The sequence below is a fragment of the Cetorhinus maximus genome, chromosome 10 (genome assembly GCF_964194155.1).
Source record: "Cetorhinus maximus chromosome 10, sCetMax3.hap1.1, whole genome shotgun sequence".
Taxonomy (NCBI): Eukaryota; Metazoa; Chordata; class Chondrichthyes; order Lamniformes; family Cetorhinidae; genus Cetorhinus; species Cetorhinus maximus.
In genome coordinates, this window is record NC_135888.1 from 78,101,693 (window position 1) to 78,121,696 (window position 20,004).

Sequence of the window (20,004 nt, forward strand, 5' to 3'; positions counted from 1 at the left end):
GAGGGAGGAGAAGGCATGAGGGCGGGTTTTTGAAGGTAGCATCATTAGAATAGATGGGGTATGTGGAACATTCCTTGTTCCAGTCCTACTCCAGCCCCCTCCCACAACTCTTTCTCCTGTACATCGATGATTACTTCGGTGCTGCTTCGTGCTCTCGTCAGGACCTGGAAAAATTTATTAATTTTGCTTCCAATCTCCACCCCGCCATCATTTTCACATGGTCCATCTCTGAACTTCCTTGACCTCTCTGTCTCAATTTCTGGTGATAGACTGTCCACCAATATCCATTACAAGCCTACCGAATCCCACAGCTACCTCGACTACAGCTCCTCGCACCCCGCTTCCTGTAAGGACTCCATCCCATTCTCTCAGTTCCTTCACCTCCATCGCATCTGTTCTGATGATGCTACCTTCAAAAACAGTTCCTCTGACATGTCGTCCTTCTTCCTTAACCAAGGTTTTCCACCCTCGGTAGTTGACAGGGCCCTCAACCGTGTCTGGCCCATCTCCCGCGCATCCGCCCTCACGCCTTCTCCTCCCTCCCAGAAACATGATAGGGTCCCCCTTGTCCTCACTTATCACCCCACCAGCCTCCGCATTCAAAGGATCATCCTCCGCCATTTCCGCCAACTCCAGCATGATGCCACCACCAAACACATCTTCCCTTCACCCCCCCCGGCAGCATTCCGTAGGGATCGTTCCCTCTGTGACCCCCTACTCCTCAACCCCCACCTACGGCACCTCCCCATGCATACGCAAAATATGCAACACCTGCCCCTTCCCTTCCTCTCTCCTCACCGTCCAAGGGCCCAAACACTCCTTTCAAGTGAAGCAGCATTTCACTTGCATTTCCCCCAACTTAGTCTACTGCATTTGTTGCTCCCAATGCGGTTTCCTCTACATTGGAGAGACCAAACGCAGACTGGGCGACCGCTTTGCACAACACCTTCGGTCTGTCCGCAAGAATGACCCAGACCTCCCTGTCGCTTGCCATTTTAACACTCCACCCTGCTGTCTTGCCCACATGTCTGTCCTTGGCTTGCAGCATTGTTCCAGTGAAGCTCAACGCAAACTGGAGGAACAGCACCTCATCTTCCGACTGGGCACTTTACAGCCTTCCGGACTGAATATTGAGTTCAACAACTTTAGATCTTGAACGCCCTCCTCCATCCCCACCCCCTTTCCATTTCTTCCCCCTCCCTTTTGTTTTTTCCAATAATTTATATAGATTTTTCTTTTCCCACCTATTTCCATTATTTTTAAATCTATACCTTTTATGCCCTTTTAGTCTTATTTCACCCCACCCCCACTAGAACTATCTGTACCTTGCCTGTCCTGCTATCCATTCTTAATTAGCACATTCTTTTCGATAATATCACCACCTTCAACACCTCTTTGTTCTTTTGTCTGTGACATCTTTTGGTTATCTACTCCTATCACTGCTTGTCCCTACAACCACCGCACCCCCCCCACTTCTCCCACCTCCCCCGCAACCCCCCCCCCACCTTAAACCAGCTTATATTTCACCCCTCCCCTATCTTTACTTAGTTCTGTTGAAGGGTCATGAGGACTTGAAACGTCAACTTTGTTCTTCTCCGCCGATGCTGCCAGACCTGCTGAGTTTTTCCAGGTCTTTCTGTTTTTGTTTTGGATTTCCAGCATCCATGGTTTTTTGTTTTTATGTCAGAGAAAAAGTGTTTATCTATTTTCTTAGTATTGCTGAGCATTATAGGGATTTGAAACTGAATTGTAAAGTGTATAGGAAAAGTTTTTTGTACATTTAAAAATCAATGAGAAGTCAAGAGCACAGGGGGTTAAAGAAATAGAATTATTATTCTTTTCCTTCATATTAATGGTTGAGTAATGAAATTACATGCTTCAAAGCTATGTCTTCTAATTTTGATAGTGGTTCATTGATAATGGGAAGAAACAAGTATTCTGCTGTTTTTCTCACAAGGAATTTCAACCCACCCCCTCGCCATATGTACAAACATTATGGCACCATTGCCTCAAAACATGTTACAGAGCATTTGGTTTGGATGATCAGATTTGACATTCAGATAACCTGACAGAGAAGTCTTAAGAAGGGGTACAATTCAATTAAGTTATGAACAAAATTAGGAAAGATGGTTAATCAAAGCATAACTTAACTCTAACTGTACAACCATGTATATAAAAATGCTGAAGTAGTTTTAACGATAGCAACCCTCTATCTTCAATTTGACATGTCCTGTTTTTCTTACACTCCCTCCTATCAACAGGAAGCTGCGGCTCTTATTGCACTGCGGGATGGAAATCCTAGAGAATTCTTTAAGCAGCGGGAACGAGCCATGACAACAAGTTTTGAAACTGTGCATTTTTCAGGCCAAAGACCAGGTAGGAAAGTATTTTTTAGTTCCCATTTCAACACCTCCTATCCCTTATTTCCCCTTAGGCCTCTCATTCTCCATGAAAATTCCTACCATCAAAATGGCAGAGTTAATGGTCCTGCCAATCTTTTGTCATCAAATCCATTTCATAGGCTAGTGCAAATAAAATGTTACAGCCTGTTTAGAGGCTTGATGAAATGATCATGATCGAGTCATCAGCTACAAGATGTGAGTCAAGCAACCTAATGTAAAGCAAAGTGTTATTAGTAAACCATGAACCCTCAGGTAACTAAGGTTTTTCGCCTGATACCTGATCATACCAGATGATAACTATTCAGCGGGTGGCATGGAGCAACATCTGAACAGTTCAATCAGTTAAATTGGTGGGGAGCATATGACATTACCAATGCATGGAATGGAATTATTAATCAATCATGTTGAATGACTTGGGCTGCAATTAGGTAAAGTGATATGAATCTTGCTAGACAGAATAGTTGGAAATGGAATGGGTCACTGTATTGGATTTGGAAATGGATGGGAAAACCTGTCATATTAGATGAGGAAGGATATAGGAGTGGGGTAAGAGAGCATTCAGTTGTCTCAAATAAAGTAAACTGGAATGGGTAGAAGTTGTCTTCAGATGTGCCAGGTGACATAGTTGAAGTGGGTTGAGCAGTGCCTAGTTGTGTTGGATAACTTAACTGGTTGAGGTTGAGTCACTAATAGACATGTTGAATGATATTTTGGAAGTTCTACCAATATTTGGGCAGCCCAAAATGTCTTTATTTTGAGTACTCCTAGAGCCACTCTCCACAACATGTTACTATAAATTAGGATATTTCTTCTGTACAATGAACCAGTTCCAACTGCACTTTCCAATGAACAGGGCTCCACTGTATAAATAGTTTCTTGCTATAGAGATACGGACTGGAGCAGCAACAGAATTCATTCAGTACTTGCTGGAGATGCTGTCCATTCCACTCATTGCTCTACATACTTAGATACCTGGGTTTTCATCTCTTCATTAAACAAAGTCACACTTCTGTATTATCGCCTAGAGTAATGGAGACACTTGGAGAGATGATGTCTATACCATGCAAAGAAATGAGATACAAAATGCTTAATGATGTCATTAAATCTAACCAAGGTCAAGCCTGCCCTTTGTGCTTTTCTGGGAGCATCAGGTGGTGGGAGTGTGGGGAAGAGTTGCATTTACAGTTTTGTTTAATGATCATACCTCCCCAACTAAACTTGAAAAGAGGTTGATGTTTTAACAATCCTAAGGCTTGTCAATTAACAATCCTGCTGAGTTGAAGCCATTCTAGGTACTCATTTGGTTGAAGCTGGTCAAACCTTTTTAAACAGTGTAGAAGAAATTACATTTTGGAGGGCAGTTGAACAGCAAATACTGAAAGAAGGTGCAAGAACAACCTTCCTGCTCCTTATAATCTCCCTTATTACTAGTACTAGCATCAGTTCTGTAAAATTCCTAATGCTGCTATCAACAATGTCAGATTCTTAATATTCAAACCAGCACCAACCTTCCCAGTGCTGCTCTCAGCAATGTAGTATTCCCAAAATGCAGTCCGATACTTGTCTTCCCACTGCTGCTCTCAGAAGTGTACAATTCTCTATATGTTAACAATGACCTGCATACTGCCTTCAACAAAGCATTACCCTCCATATCTGACCTTTTGTTTGGTGTGACCACCACACAGTTCTTGTGGAGACGAAGTCCTGTCTTCGTTGAGGACACCCTCCATCATGTTATGTGACACAGCAACCATACTAAGTGGAATAGATTCAGATAGATCCAGCAGCTCAAATTTGGGCATCTATGAGGTGCTGTGGGCCATCAGAAGCAGCAGAATTATATGCCCCCCACAATCTAAAACCTCCTGGCCTGGCACATCCCTCACTCTACCATTACCATCAAGCCAGAGGATCAACCCTGGTTCAATGTGAAGAGTAGGACAGCATGCCAGGAGCAGCATCAGGCATATCTAAAACTGCGTTTCCGACCTGGTGGAGCTATGACAGGACTACATGCATGCTAAACAATTAAAGCAGCGTGCGGTAGATAAATGATTCCACAACCACCAGATTAAATCAGAGTTCTGTAGTCCAGTTGTGGATGATGGACAATTAAACAACTAACTAGAGGGGGAGGCTACACAAGCATTTCCATCCTCAATGATGGCTGAGCCCAGCAAGTGCAAAAGATAAGACTGAAACATTTGCAATCATCTTCAGCAGGAAGTGCCCATTAGATAATCTGTCATCCTCCTGCTGGGGTCCCCAGCATCACAGAAACTAGTCTTCAACCAATTCAATTCACTCCACATGATATCAATACATGGCTGAGCATGCTGCACACTGCAAAGGCTATGGTCCCTGACAATATCCTGGTTGTAGTGCTGAAGACTTGTCCAAAACTAGCCAATTTTCTAGCCAAGCTGTTCCAGCATAGCTACAACATTGGCGACAAAGTAGAAAATTGCCCAGGTATAGTCTGTCCACAAAAAACAGGAAAGACTTGATCTGGCCAATTACTGTCCCATCAGCCTACTCTTAATCATCGGCAAAGTGATGGAAGATGTTGTTGACAGCACTGTCAAGCAGCATTTAGCAATAGCCTGCTCATTGATGCCCAGCTTGGGTTCTACCAGGACCACTCAACTCTGACTTTCATTAGAATTTGGGTGTAAACATGTGCAAAAGACCTCAGTTCCATGGGTGAGGTGAAAGTGACTGTCCTTGACATCAGGGCAGAATTTAATGAGTGTGGCTTCAAGGACCCCTAGTGAAACTGAAGTCAATGGGAATCGGGGAGAATTCTCTCCAGCAGCTGGAGTCATACCTTGCAAAAAAGAAGATGGTTGTGGTTTTTGGAGGCCAATCATTTTAGTCCCAGGAGATGGCTATAGGAGCCAAAGACATTCGTCAATGACTTTCCCTCCATAAAAGATCAAAAGCGGATGTTTGCAGAGAGTTCAGTTCCATTCACGACCCCTCAGATACTGAAACCGTCTGTGCCAGGATGTAACAAGACCTGGACAACATTCAGGCTTGAGATGATAAGTGGCAAGAAACATCTGCACCACACAAGTGCCAGCAATGACCATCTCTAACAAGAGAAAGTTGAACCACCTCCCCTTGACATTCAATGCCATTACCATCACTGAATCTCCCACCATCTACATCCTAGGGATCACCATTATCCAGAACCTTAACTGAACCAAACATACAATTGCCCAGATATGTTCTGTCCACAAAAAGCAAGAAAGATTTGAGGCTGGGAATTCTGCGATGTATAACTCAGTTCCTCATTCCACAAAGCCTCTCCACTATCTACAGGACACAAGTTAGAAGTGTGATCGAGTACTGTCCATTTGCCTAGATAAATGAAGCCCAAAAATACTCAAAAAGCTCAATAATATCCAGACCAAAACAATCTGCTTGATTGGCATTCCGTCCACCACCTTAAATATTAATTCACTCCACCACCAGCACACCGTGGCTGCTCTGTGTGCCATCTACAAGATGCACTGCAGCTACTCGTCAAAGTTGTTTCAACAGCAGCTTCCAAATCCACGACCGCTACCACCAAGAAGAAAGGCAATAGGCACATGGGAACACCATGACCTGCAAGTCACAAACCATCCTGACTTGGAAATTTGTTGTTGGTCCTTCATTATTGTTGGGTTAAAATCTTGGAATACCCTATCTAACAGCACTGTGGGTAGATCTACATGGACTGCAGCAGTTGAAGAAGGTAGCTCACCACCACCACCTTCTTGAGGGCAGTTAGAGATGGACAATAAATGCTGGCCTTGTAGGTGATGCCCACATCCCATGAATGAATAAAAAATTGGGGTCATCTGTGTTACCTATAGGCGGTAGGTAAATGCACTTGGGTCACAACTTTCCTGGACCATATTTATAACCAAATCTCAGGGGTGAATCATTTGCACTTGCTATACTTGTTTAATTCCTCAGCAAGAGCCAATCACGTGGACTTGAATGTAGTAGAAAAAATAAAATACATACATCAGTCAGCTCGCCTGTCATTAAGCTTATGTTTGAGATATATGTGGCCATTTTTACCAATGCCAAGCTGTTACTCATGTCCACTGAATTAGAAATCTTTTCATTCTCTCTGTTTCAACCTCAGTATTTGTTGTGAGTTGATTCCAACTCAACTCCATTTGTCAGGTCATTTGTCAATTCACTACAGCCAAAACTCACTCATCAAATTGACTGTCAATCCGTAGCAATCAGGTCTGCATACATTGAGATGGTGGCAGACTGCATTCACTAAGCTGAGTGTTTGTTTACTCCAGTCTGTATTCTTTGCTCTAGGTGACAGCATGGTCCCATTAAGTCCATATTGAACACTGTAATGGTATCTATCCAATAGGCTAAAATTGTGACTAACAGAGAGAAACAGAGAATCTTGATTTTTTTTTCTTCATTGGAAAGTTTGTGTGTTTTAGCCTTTCTTTAGGTGGTGTTTTGTTTTGTTGAGAACTTCCTCTGCTATGAATCTCTGAGCCATCTGCTGCTGTAATTAAACTATGCAGAAAGGATCAATGAGATGGAGATGAAACCCAGAGTCTTCCCTGAATTTTAACGTGAATAGTTTTTCTTTTATCTATATTTTTTGACTAAAATTTTTTGGTAATCCCGTTTCAACAAGTACATCCCCACCATACCTCTTCCAAAGTTGTTCAAGTGCTAACTTGAAAAGAAAACAGTTCATTGTCTTGCACTGTGAACAGATGCTCACAAGCTGTCTGAAGGGATTTGATGATTTCGAGTACGGTGGAGCCATGTTATTATCATACCCAACTCGCAATGTGTGACAGTTCCGCAATTGAATCAGCTAAGAAAGCAGAAGGCTAAAACAAGATAAATAATGGAAACACAAGAAAGTCAAAGGCATCTGAAAGAGATGTACCACAGGCACAAAAAACAGGAGCGCAGTTGGGTAGTGGTTGTGGTGAGTAAGGAGCAATGAAAATGAGAAGTAATTGACATTAGGAAATGGGGTATGTAGTGAATACAAAGGAAAAATGGTAAAAAGTAGACAGAATAGAAAGCAGGCATGAGCAAAAATATATGATAGAAAGGGTGTGAAAAAGAGAAAACAGCAAAAAGTTATAAGGCAGAGGGGAGAGAAAAGGGATGTGAAGGGAGGAAAGGATTATTGATGCATTCAGTGGTTTGGGTGCATTTTGATGCAAGTAATAATGAAATAACTCTTCTCAATTAGGCGGGAGCAGTTTAGCAATGTAATATTTATCTGAAGTTGGGGTGATTCTGGCTAATTAAATTGCATTATACCATCTGTGACATTAGACTAAGTGTTTGAGCTGACATCTGTAGAAATACATGGAAATTGGCTGAGTATCTGAATATTTTCATTAGCTATTTTGGTTGGTATGACAATAAGCAGGTTACACTGTATTAGTTGCATTACCCACCTCATCAATCCCTTTTGCTACCCCCTTAAACCTCTTAGTTATTTGGCATTGTGTGTTACTGACTGGTGTGACACATTCTCCCCACAGGTCGAGTGAGCAGCCCTTTCCTTAAGAATCAGCACAGTCTGCCCGAGAGACCATGGTCCCCTCCAAGATCCCCTTGCCCTCGAATCGCCGCTAACCATATCCCCTTCCAGTCTTTCCCCTCATGTATGTATACTTTCTAATAAAATATAGAGTATCATGTTTCTTGGAATAGAAGCATGCACTTTATAAAGTATGGAGACTCTTGACGGATTCCAGACACTGCTAGAACCCATCTAACATAGTGTATAAAGCTAATGTATCTTGAGTCTCCTAAACTTAATGAATGTATTCTCTTAGCTAGTGTTTCACCTCTGAGACTTCTTTCAGTTGTCCCATGACAGAGGGAATGAATGTATTCTGCTTTCTTGAGTTCTGGGTGATGGAATAGGGTAGAACAAAAATGTCCAATTTACCAAATCTGATCTGTCTCACAATTTCATCCAGTCCAATAAGCAGCTCCATGTTTACAAAATTATGCTGCAACTCTGAACCTATTCTTGTTGCTTCTGGACCAGAGGCTCAGGAAGGTAGAGTGAGCTCTATTCCTGAAAAGCACTTATTCCTGAAAGAAATGATCTGTCAGTGGGAAATAAAGATATAGGCAACCTTGGAGCTCTTTAACAAGAATACACAAGGTTGACATCTACCTCTTCTCCCAGCATTACAGGTTCCTCCTTCAAGGTGAAACCCACCTCAGGATCCATAATACTGCAGATCCTGACTGGAGAGAGGAAACAGCACTGCTAGGAGCAATAGGTACATGTCAGTGCATTGTGCAATCAAAGGTTCTGAGGATATTATATAATATTTTGAAAACCCTTTAAACCCCAAGTTTTTGCTTTGAAATGTGGATGTAATTGGATGGTTGCAAAAGGTCCCATGGTTAAGTCGCCTGTAGTTTCCTCCACATTTGTGCCCAGATAGGCTCAATCTGCGGACAAACAATTTGCATGGCTTAGAAGTTCAGAATTTGTGTGAAATTGAAAACATGTGTAACTACAATATACTCTGTCTTTGGTCTTTTATGTCCACCCACCAAACTTCCTACTTGAACAAATCACTGCCCACAAAACAAGCCGCAACCCCAACTCTGAAATGCAAGTCTCCTTCAATTGCGCTTGCTGGGAGTTGCCTCAACATTGTGTCCAAATTTTCAGGCTCAGCAGGAGGCAAATACAATTGCAAATTTATGTGCGTTTTTCTTAAAGAAAATGTATCCTCCCTGAGATAAGCTCTGTAGTTTCTGTTTCTTATAATTTTAATGGCAATTTATGTCAGATTAAAAATTGAAAATCTTCCCCAATTGCAAGTTCTTAAAACATGCTGTGCTGTATGTGTATGAATGATGGTTAAATGAGTTAAAACTTTAAATTTTAAGACTCATAGGCCAGAATTTTCCACCCCACCCCAAGCCAGGATCTTCCGGTTCCACTGAAAGTCAATCGAATTTTTGGTTGGCCCGTCACATCCCCCATGATAGGTCCCACCACGGCAGGGTCAGAACATCCTGGCCATAGATTAAATATATAGTATGGGTTTGGCATTTCCCTGGGTCTCAATTGTTTACACTGATTCATGTGCATTTTAAGTTTGGACAGATTGGGAGGATACTTGAATGTAACTTGATAAAATGGGCACAATCTCAGGTGCAACTTCTGGATTGGCATGGAGGAAACTCCAGGTCATCATGATATTTATTTCATTGCTGTTTGTGGGATCTCTCTTTCTTACTGTTACTAATCTGCAGTTAATTGTTTTTTATGAATTTAATAAGAGCTGCCCTGATGTGTTTGCCAACAACCGATTCACATAAAACAGCCCTTACAGAGGCCCCACACATTTTATTTTTATTCATTTGTGGAATTGAGAGTCACTGGCAAGGCCAGCATTTATTGCCCATTCCTAATTGCCCTTGGAAGGCAATTAACCAGGGAACTTCAATAATAATTCCTACTAGAAATCAACTTAATCATATGTGATCCATTCACAAGTTGCGATGTGTAGATCTGGTCCACTGTTCCAAACTACATAATCCACTGCTTCAGAATGGAAATTTCAATCTGGTAAAATTGGAGAAATTGTTAGTTTGGGTAAAATACATTTTCAGGACAGAGTGAAGTGTGCCTGATTTGTATTTAGCTGGTGCCATACCTGATGTAGGAGTAGTTTATGCTGTCACATATGTAGCAGGAATAAGACTGGGGTTCTTATTCTTGAATTTACCAAGGTTCATCTGACTGGGAGGAGAATTACAGGCTGCTGGTGCAGAAACTAAAACCTCAGCCTTGGTCTCTAAAAGGGGAATTAGATTAAATGCACCACCTGGGGTAACTCAGTAATATTGAGTTGTATTAAACTTAGCAAGGAGCAACAGCACCTAAATACTACTGATTTTCTACTCCTATTCATAGTTTACGTTTTTATCTTTACAATTCAATTCCTTCTCATTTGGACGATAAAATTTCGACTGAAAATGGCTATGCACAACAGAAGAATGGTTCAGGTTATTGGAGATTTTAATATCAGCCCACAAGAAGAAAGAAGAACTAAATTATGAATGGATCTGTGCCATTCTCATATGCCTTGTAGAAGCTGTTTAGGGCCTGATGTCATCAGAGGTCGGAAATCAGGGCAGCTGTCCACTTGCTTAGTAAGGGAATGATGCATGCATCCCAAGGGAATCTGCAAAACAGGAGGGAGCTACATAAAATATCTATATTAAGTAAGTAATTTATACTTTCCAGAATGTGTGAAAACAGAAGATAAACATAGCTAATATGTGACTGGAGGGGACTAATGGACTGTGTGTGTGTTGTTACACCAACGTAGGCTGAAGGGGAAATTGCTGATTTACTCTTCAATGTCATCTTTCTTTAGGCTAGTCTGTTCACAGTTTAGAAATTAATTACATGCACACTTAATTTTTTTCCTTTTTAAATGTGTTCTCTGTATTTGTGCAAAGCTACATTTTATTTGCTGCTATGTAACACTAGTGAATGCCATGTCATGTACCTATGTTTTTGCATCTCGGGCTAAGTGCTCTTCAGGAAGCTCTTCAAATAGAACTTACAAGTACAGAATTCAGAAGATGGGCAGCTTCTGTCTAACAGCCCAATAATGTGTTTCATGGAAGAACTTCCATGATGCTCTTTAAATTTTCCAATTTAACATCTGCGGAAGATGGATAGAAACCCAGTAGAAATGGTGTACATGGCAGTTTTTAACCATTTAGGCAGTTTACTCAGGAGTTCCACTGATCCAACACCAGAGAAACTGCACACAAATTTGTTATGTTTTACTATTGGATCACTTTGCTCGCGAATTGGTTGCACGCTTATCTGTCAGCAGGTGAGTCAATTACAATATACTGCAGATGCAAAGACCAATATGAAATGAAGCACATACTATTTATTTACACAAACAACAGAGCACTAACATGATGCGTGCTTCTCCAACCAGACCCTACTCTCGACGAATATTAACATGGTAGCCTGCGCTACACAGCTATTGGGTCTTACAGTCACATGGTCAATCTGCTCACAGTCTCTTAAAGGTGTATTACACCTTAGATTACCACATCCCTCTCCCTTTACTTGAAAGTACACTTTACAATATATTAACTATTTACAGAAATGAACTATTTACAAATTCAGTCTCTCAGGAGGCTTTTTCAAATGTGTCAACCATTGCAGTTCTGTGACTTTGGATGGTTTATCTGAGGCCTCCCTCTTAGAAGTTTTCTGTCCACTAGGCTCCCTAGTAGGAACCTGTAAGTTTGCCTCCTCGACTCTCTCAGGCTGAACGGGTCCTACAGGTACTTCCAAAGCAAGAGGAGTTCCTTCTACCTGTGTGGTAGACTCCAACGGGAATGTTTTCACACTCTTTCCGGCCCCATCACATGCACTCCTACTGCCCCTCCCCCTCCTAGCTCAACAATATGAAAGGTAACTGTCAGGCAAGTTCTGAGAATTAGGACGTCGGGACAGGCTAAATGCGACACAAAATGATCAGCTTCCTGTTGTGTAAAAAAAAATTCAGGACCTTGTCAGTAATTTCACTTTCTATTCCTACTTGTCTTCTTTTGATGAGCTTTCTTCTTGGCAGCATGATCTCAACTTAAATGAACTCAGTGATTGACTCTTCCAGCATTTCCTCATCTGTCAGCTCCTTTGAAAACTCAGGGGTCTCTATTTTTAAGGTTTCTTGGCTTCCACATAGCTGGTTCTTCAGTTCTTCCATTTCTTTTTTATATTTGTTGATTGTTTTGCTGTGTTGTTGCGCTTTCTCAGCTAACTGATTCTTCATCTATGCGGAATTCTTTCTGTTCTTCCTCGTACCTTTTTAGTGGTATAAATTGGGACCTGAGGGAATCTTGTAATATGTGCAAGTCCTTCAGCAGGTTTTCTTTTTCTTTTTGGAGGTTACTCACTTCAACTCAAACTCTGTCCTGAAGCATCAGGTCTACGAATTCCTCTTATTGAGTCTTTACATACTTCTTTTTCCAAACAGTAACATTTCCTGCTTCTGATTGAGAGCTCAGTAATCTCTCAAGATTGATCTCTCTTAACCAGTTTCTTCCCAGGAGACTCTGTCCTTGCCTGCTCTCACCATGAGGGGTAGATTATCAGACTGGCTTCTATATTGTACCGGAACCTTGCATATACCTTTCACTCGTTTGTCTTCGCCAGTATACGTCTTTAGTCTGGCATCTGAGTTTTCTTGCTTTAGTGAGTAGCCTCCTCCATTCAGATACTTAAACGTGTGTTCCCCTATGACTGTTGTGGATGCGCCCGTATCCACCTCTATTCAAGTGGGTTTTCTGTTGACTTCTACTGTCACGTAGATTGGCTCTCTTTTACCCATTTTTAAGTTGTGTAGTGTGTAAATATCTGACTCTGTTTCTTCTGGTTCCTCCATTATATAAATTTCACAACTTCTGTCTTTTTGTTTGAAATTTTGCCTCAATCTTTCTTTACAATATCCCATAATGTGCCCATTGCGAAGGCAGTAGAAACACTCGATTCTCTTAAATTGTCATTCGGCTGTAGGCTGTCTGGTTCCAATTCTGCTGTTATTAATGTGGTTTTTATCCGTTAAGCCATTGCTTTTTGCTGGTCTGTTAATGGCAGCTGTTTCCCGCCTTTCACAGGAGCCCTGCGCTTCCAAGCCATTGCTATCTGGTGCCTCCCTCCTCACTTGAAGAACGGCGCCATTTTGTGCCCCCTTGATTTCTTCTGAGTCCCTGACTGCATTTTCCATTGTGAGCGCCAACGCCAGCGCCTTGCTGAAGTCTAAATTTATTTCTGACAACATCCTTTTTTGAATGACGTCTTTGTAAATCCCGCACACTAATTGGTCTCTTAACATGTCATTAATTGACTTCCCGAACTCTCAGTGCTCTGTCAATTGTTTTAAGGCTGCTACATAGTAAGCAACTGTCTCTTCAGGGGCATGGCACCTCGAATTAAATTTAAAACACTGCGATGTTACCGAGGGTTTCGTCTGAAAGTGGCCTTTCACAAGATTCACCAACTCATCAAAGCTCTTGGAATCTGGGGCGTTGGGTATCATTAATCTACGAATTAGGCCGTACGTTTTACTGCCACATGATGATAAGAGGATCGCCCGCCTCCTCTTCTCCCCCAATATGTCATTGGCCAAAACGAAAAACGCAAGGCGTTCAATATAATGTGGTCATCGGTAGTCTGATCAAACTGTTTGATGTGGCCAAATTGTGGCATGCTGGAGGGTGATAACTTTGATGACTATGGTGAGGGCTGTACTTAAAATCGGCCTGCAAGGCTCAGCTGATTCACTTCAGCTGAGTTTTCTTTGGTGCCGTCGACTAGTCGTGTTTTGCCTTGTCGCCAGTTGTCATGTTTTACTATGGGGTCACTTTGCTTGTGAACCGGTTGCACGCTTATCTGTCAGTAGGTGAGTCGATTACAATATACTATAGGCGCAGAGACCAATATGAAATGAAGCAAATTCTATTTATTTAGACAAGCAACAGAGCACTAACATGATGTGTGCTTCTCCAACCAGACCCTGCTCTAGACTAACATTAACATGGTAACCTGTGTTACACAGCTATTGGGTCTTACAGTCACATGGTCAATCTCTTCACATTCTCTTAAAGGTGTATTACACTTCAGATTACCACAAAATTCTTTTGTATTTTCTCTCACATGAATTGAAGCATATTTAGAAACAATCACACAAAATCAACAAAGAACAGAGAAGAATTCTCAAAATTAATGATGTCTTTATATTTTGAATAGGAATAAATATATTGGATTTTAGAGTTCTTCATCCCTTCTGTCTTAAAGATGATAACACATGCTGATCGATGGGCAACACCTTGCTGTGGTACCTTACCCAAGAAACCATTCTTAATATGAGAGTCTGGACATTAAGTCTTAATTACTTATTCATTTGTTTCGGTTATCACAGCCTGGACAGCCTTTGCCCCTAATTGAAACCTCACGTCCAGCAGGTGTCATGGGGTAATGGCCAAACATGAAAATTCTGCCTGATTTCCTCACTTGCCCTGAGTCCAGTGCCAATGAAGCTAGTTGTTTATTCCTAGCACTCCCCCAGGTGAAATGATCTAACTCAGGACATTCTGAAAATCAAATTTTTCTGGACTTCATGGCTCAGTATTCACACACATATCAGTGCAGTTATTCACTGATCCATTCAAGGAAGGATTTTTCCATCTGACAACTTTGTAAAAACATTTGTTAAAATTTAGCCATAAGGATATTGCTGTTGTTACAGCCAACTGTAAGTTCAAACAAACACAGCAAAGTGCATTTTGAGACTACAGACTTTAGTTAAACACTACTCAGAGCATGCCAAAGATGCAGTGGCAGAATGAGGAATTCTGGCTCATGAACCTGTCCAAAATCCCATTTAAAGAAGTTATTATTGCTCAGTGTCGATCTAGGCTCCTGCAAATACTACATATATCCAAAAGATTGCTCCAATATATGCTTGGATCCTCCCAAGGGTATAGTATATGTACTTTTGATAATGAGCATGATTGAAATTGTTCACAATCAGAATCTCAGTAAAAATTGTGGTAAAAGATGTACATACACCAGTTTCATTTATTCCCATAAAATGGAAAGAACTCATTTATGGAATTTGATGGCTGGTAAGTTAAGAATTTCTGATAAAAGCATTTTCACATAAAAGTCCCAGTGGATTCCCTGCATCACCTATCCTATTACTCCACAAGGTACTCTATAAACTTATAAGCCTCGTATTTTACGTGCTTACACATGGGTCACTTGAAGCTTATAACTGCTCCAAAGATTCTGATTTTTAAAAAATCTGTTGATGGGTCATTTCAACTGTCCTACCATCCATGTGTGCCACAAAAGTAGTTTCACATTTCTGTCTTTCCTGTGTCTGAAAAGCAGTTTCACATTCCTGTCCTCCATATACCTGAAAATTAATTCCATATTCTTGCGTTCCTGAGTGCCACAGAAGGTAAGTTCCACCTTCTTCTTTGCTATGTGCCTCAAAGTAAATTCCTCCTTTTCTATGTGCTAGAAAAGCAATTCCATCTTTCTGTCTTCCATTTGTGCATTCGAAGCTAAGTTCCACCTTCCTAACTTCCTTAAAAGCAGTTCCATATTCTTACCTCCCTTGTGTGCCTCAAAAGTAAGCTCCAGCTTCTTGACTTCTTTTGTGTTCCACAAGAGCAGTTCCATCTACCTGACTGTATCCTTGAAACATGAGGGTCCCTTGACCATCATTCTTGTGTGTTGTTTGTGCCTAAACGACTTCTATCTTTGAAGGTGAATTTGGATTGTAGTTCACTGAGAAAAGAACTCTTCCCTGTCACTTGAGTAGACCTACTATAGAAAGCTATGGTAGAGCAATTTAGGTCATCAAGCATAGGCTACATGGAAGGAATTTCACTAATTCATTTCTTGATATGGACAACTAAAACGTTGATTTTAATCTCTCCTTTAATTAATGGAAAAAACATGTAAAAAAAAAATTAGTGAAACCTTTCAGTCTTTCATTGGTTAATGCCCCGAACAGAAAATTATACAAAAGAACATCCTTGGCATACCCCTGAAGAAAGATCTGATGGCTCCATCTCGTGAATTAAATCCTGCCATTTCTAACTTGTGTAGGATTTCTTAATTGTATGTAAACAGCAGATGACTGTAGTTACATGTATAAGTAGTGGCTGTTGAATTTGCTGCTGGATTTGTTGCAAAGAGTAATTGCCCTTTATCACAGTTTATTTAAAATTTTATTTTCAATTCTAGAAGTTCAATCATAGCATAGCAACTTGAGCATTTTCTCTCCGGAAAATCAGTGTAATTGCTCCCTCCCCATTTTTATTGTATGAAGCATTGATCGTTTTCTGATTTAAGATCAAGTGATTCTACATCTTTCCAATTCTCCTCTACAGTGGTTCATTGCGAATAATTAAAATCATTCCTTGCTAATGTAATTGACAAAACAATCCCTGGATTTTAAAAACATTAAATTATAGTGAGTTGACTTTTATCCTTTTTAAATTGTGATTTGACTGTTGATCTAGGTTTCTATTGATCTTTGCAATCACCTCTCTTATTACAGCTCACCAGACACAATTTGAATCTACCAGACTGGAAGATGTAACGTCCTTCAACGCTCCTGAGTCGAGCATCGTTGCAACACCAATATACGAGGAGAATGAAGAGACTGAAGTGGAAGAGCTTCCAAATTTAATCCGGGATACAGGTATAGTTGGAGAATGGATCCCATTGTATGGAATTGGGTGGTTTGAGCTCCACAATGAAGACGTGATTATGGATTTTGGTCCACTGCTAACATGAATCCATTAAACCAGGTCCAGGGAATGATAAGAAAGAATCTGATGTCGTCTACTTCAACTGTTGGCAGTATATAGCTTTACGTATATATCCCACATCATTCTGTAATCTATTTGCCTTCACTTCCAGCTGAAGAGTGTCCTTGAAAATGGAGTCAAGGTGTAGGATAAAAACTATATACAAATGAATCTTGTACCAGCTTAGCATGGATATTAAGCTAATGTCTATTTCTTGTTACAAAGTTTGTAGTGTTGTAATGGGCTGTGCCATCTTTCTTGGCCATTACCTTGAAAGATCCTTCTGAATCCATTGTAGCTGATTAGTAGTTATATCAATTATTTTGTAAATCTCTAAACACGCTACTGATCCTCACTGATGTTGATGGAGGTTGCAGATGCTATCTGGGTACAAGAGAATCTACAGATGCAATTTAAGTCTATGGGCTATTATCACTGCTGTTGGAAGTGACATGTATTTACGTACAGATACGAGATCACACCCTAGAGAAATAGAATCTAACTACCCTGATATAAAATAACATGTTTGACCAAGACATTAAACAGTACATGTGTCTTGGATCTAGGAGCAGCATATAGCTCTGATCAAGAAAGAATGGGCAGTTATCAGCTCTGACTGAGAAGAGTGACATAAGATTATGACTACATGGAGTATGCAGTTCTGATTGAGTTTTAAGGGAGTGCACAGCCAGTTGTAGAATAAGGCTGTTGCATACTGCTCATCAGGGGTAATGTATGACAGATAAGGTGACAATGTGTGGCTCTGAATAGAGGGAGCTGTGTTTGACTTGGTCTGTAGATAGCTGATCTGTGAATGTTGTAAATGCAGAAGGAAGTTGTGAATGGCTCTGATTGGTGGAAAGGATCCAGGTATCTCTCTGAATGCAGAAGGGGTAGTGTATAATTCTGAGCGAAGTGAACATCTGTCACAGGAAAAAGGGTCAGTGTATAACTCTGACCTAGGATGACAGGAGGCCAATATATGGCTTTGACTTGGGAAGCAAAGCGTACAGCTTAATTAGGGGGGGTGGGTGTATGGCTCCAAGCAGGAACCAGTGTGCAGTATTGAGGCTTGTGCTGCTTCATGATGTGAATAGAAGCATTTGGATATAGGAGGAAAAGGAAATATATGGATTCATAGAGTTTTGTGCATTTTATTAGTTTGCCTGTACCCTACCAACACATTGATTGGTTTATTCTCATGTCTCTGTTTCCATTCTGTTCCATACAGACAAGACTGCACTTGACTTTCCAGAAGAACCGCCCATTCAATATGAGGAGCCAGTGCCAGAATGGAATGTGCCAAACTATACTGAGGAACCTGGTCTTGTAGATATAGACACTCCAAACCCTGTATGGCCTGAGGCACCCAGCTTTGTACATACTGAAGATTCAGTACACAGTGATCAGGCAGGCTTCATAAGTACTGAGGAACAACATCTTGTGGACATTGGGAATCCACAAATGAATGAGAATTTTCCACAAGTGAATGAGAATTTGCTGGACTTTTGGGAGGCCAATGGAACAGACCAGCTATCATCAAAATCACACAGTGAGTCAGCAGAGAAGCCATTGATCTACACCAGTACTGAGGAAACGGAACTGATTTTAAATATGAAAAGCCCACCATTGGATGAGACTGTGTCAACACGTGCAGACATTGAAGCAAATAGCCAACTGCTTGTGAACTTCCAGGAATCAGCAGAGCAATCTGCAGAGTTGGAGCCCACTGAACTAGAGCAACAACAACCGCAGAGCTGTGTGGAACCTGAGGAAGATAACTTGCTGTGTTTTGGTAGTAATGAAGGTCTGCCAGCACCACCTCCGGACTGTCTTGATTCACAGCAGTGGGAGAATCTGCCGAGCCTCATAGAACTGGAAGGGTCACAACAGATGAGTGAAGACTACTGCTTTGGAATCCAGGAACTGCCCAAGCCCCAAGATGCTGAGGTAAGCTGAAATGAAACGGGCAAGGCAAACACATGGTGTGGGTTTTGGTGCTCAATATTTTGCACAAAAGCAGGAAACATTTTCATTTTGTTTTAAACTACAACTGGTATAAAATTCAAGTTTGACTCCTTTGTTTTAGCTCCAAAATATTAATCAAAATGTGCTATAGTGACTGAGTTAGCATAAAGTATAATAAACTAGCACAGAACTTCACACAACAGGCAGACTGGTTGCAGATGTTAACACTACAGGACAGACCACATTTCTGTCGAGAAAGCCTCCTTATCAAAAGCAGAGCTTAATGTAATCAGCCTGCATGTACTTTTGATTTGTTTGATTGCAGCAAAGCTGATGACAGTAAGGGTCCTATTTGAAATGAATAGGGAGGAATCAAACTGGTTCCCAAAGGATGTGAGCCGACAGCACATAGCTGTATGATTTGGCCCTACATTGGTAATTAGTCTGAGAGATTACAGATGTCATTGGAATGGGAAATAGAAAAATATTGCACTGATGCAGTTGGATGTGTTATCCTAAAGTTCACACATTGTGATGCAGAGTAAAGGAAACCTTACTCTGGTTCTGAGCATGTCATACCTGACATGAGCGCACCTGATGCTGGCATTGGGTGTCTTTCCAGTGCTGACATTCCTCACCTTTGAGCACTAGCATCATCCAAAAAGCACATTCCATGTATAGCAGGGGAAGGGCTGCTGGGCTAAATTTCTGTATTTTTCTAAAATATGAACAACTCAATTTATTTATTTTCTCCAGAGAAATACTCTTCTTGAAGGCAAGAAATCACAACAGAGCATAACACTTAAATTGTAAAATCCTTCCTCTCAGATCAAATAAGCCTGGAGAGCACTGCCTCCTTTTAGCCACACACATTCAGGCTGAGTTCAGTATAATACCTGGGTGCATCCTGTAATTTTAATTAATTTTACGGTTTCTATTCTATAGGCAGTTCAAGATTTTTTCAACCAATCACAGGATGAATATATTAAAGTCCAATCATATGTAGAGGAAAATGCCAATAAAATACCAGGTGAGAAACTGGCTAATTCCTTCTGTGCTATGCTATCATGCTTTGTATGTTTTTTTCACACAATAAAAATGTTTCAATTACCTTTTGTTCTTAAACTTCTCTCCCATCCCAGTCATTCCCCACCTTTGCTTTCTCAAGTCCAAAGGCAATGAACTTGAGCATATCTGGTGCACAACCAGCTTAGCCATCACCAAGTTTATCATA

At 40.9% G+C, this 20,004-nt stretch overlaps 1 protein-coding gene across 2 annotated transcripts in view; it reads left to right on the forward strand.

The window, feature by feature from the left end:
* dbn1 (drebrin 1) overlaps positions 1-20,004 on the forward strand; it is a 209,842-nt gene that overhangs the window by 182,134 nt on the left and 7,704 nt on the right. For both annotated transcript variants that reach the window (XM_078550640.1, XM_078550641.1), the window contains 4 exons: positions 2,262-2,376; positions 16,550-16,693; positions 18,034-18,752; positions 19,716-19,800. In XM_078550640.1, the coding sequence (XP_078406766.1) occupies positions 2,262-2,376; positions 16,550-16,693; positions 18,034-18,752; positions 19,716-19,800 (1,063 nt within the window). The remainder of the gene's footprint in view (positions 1-2,261; positions 2,377-16,549; positions 16,694-18,033; positions 18,753-19,715; positions 19,801-20,004) is intronic.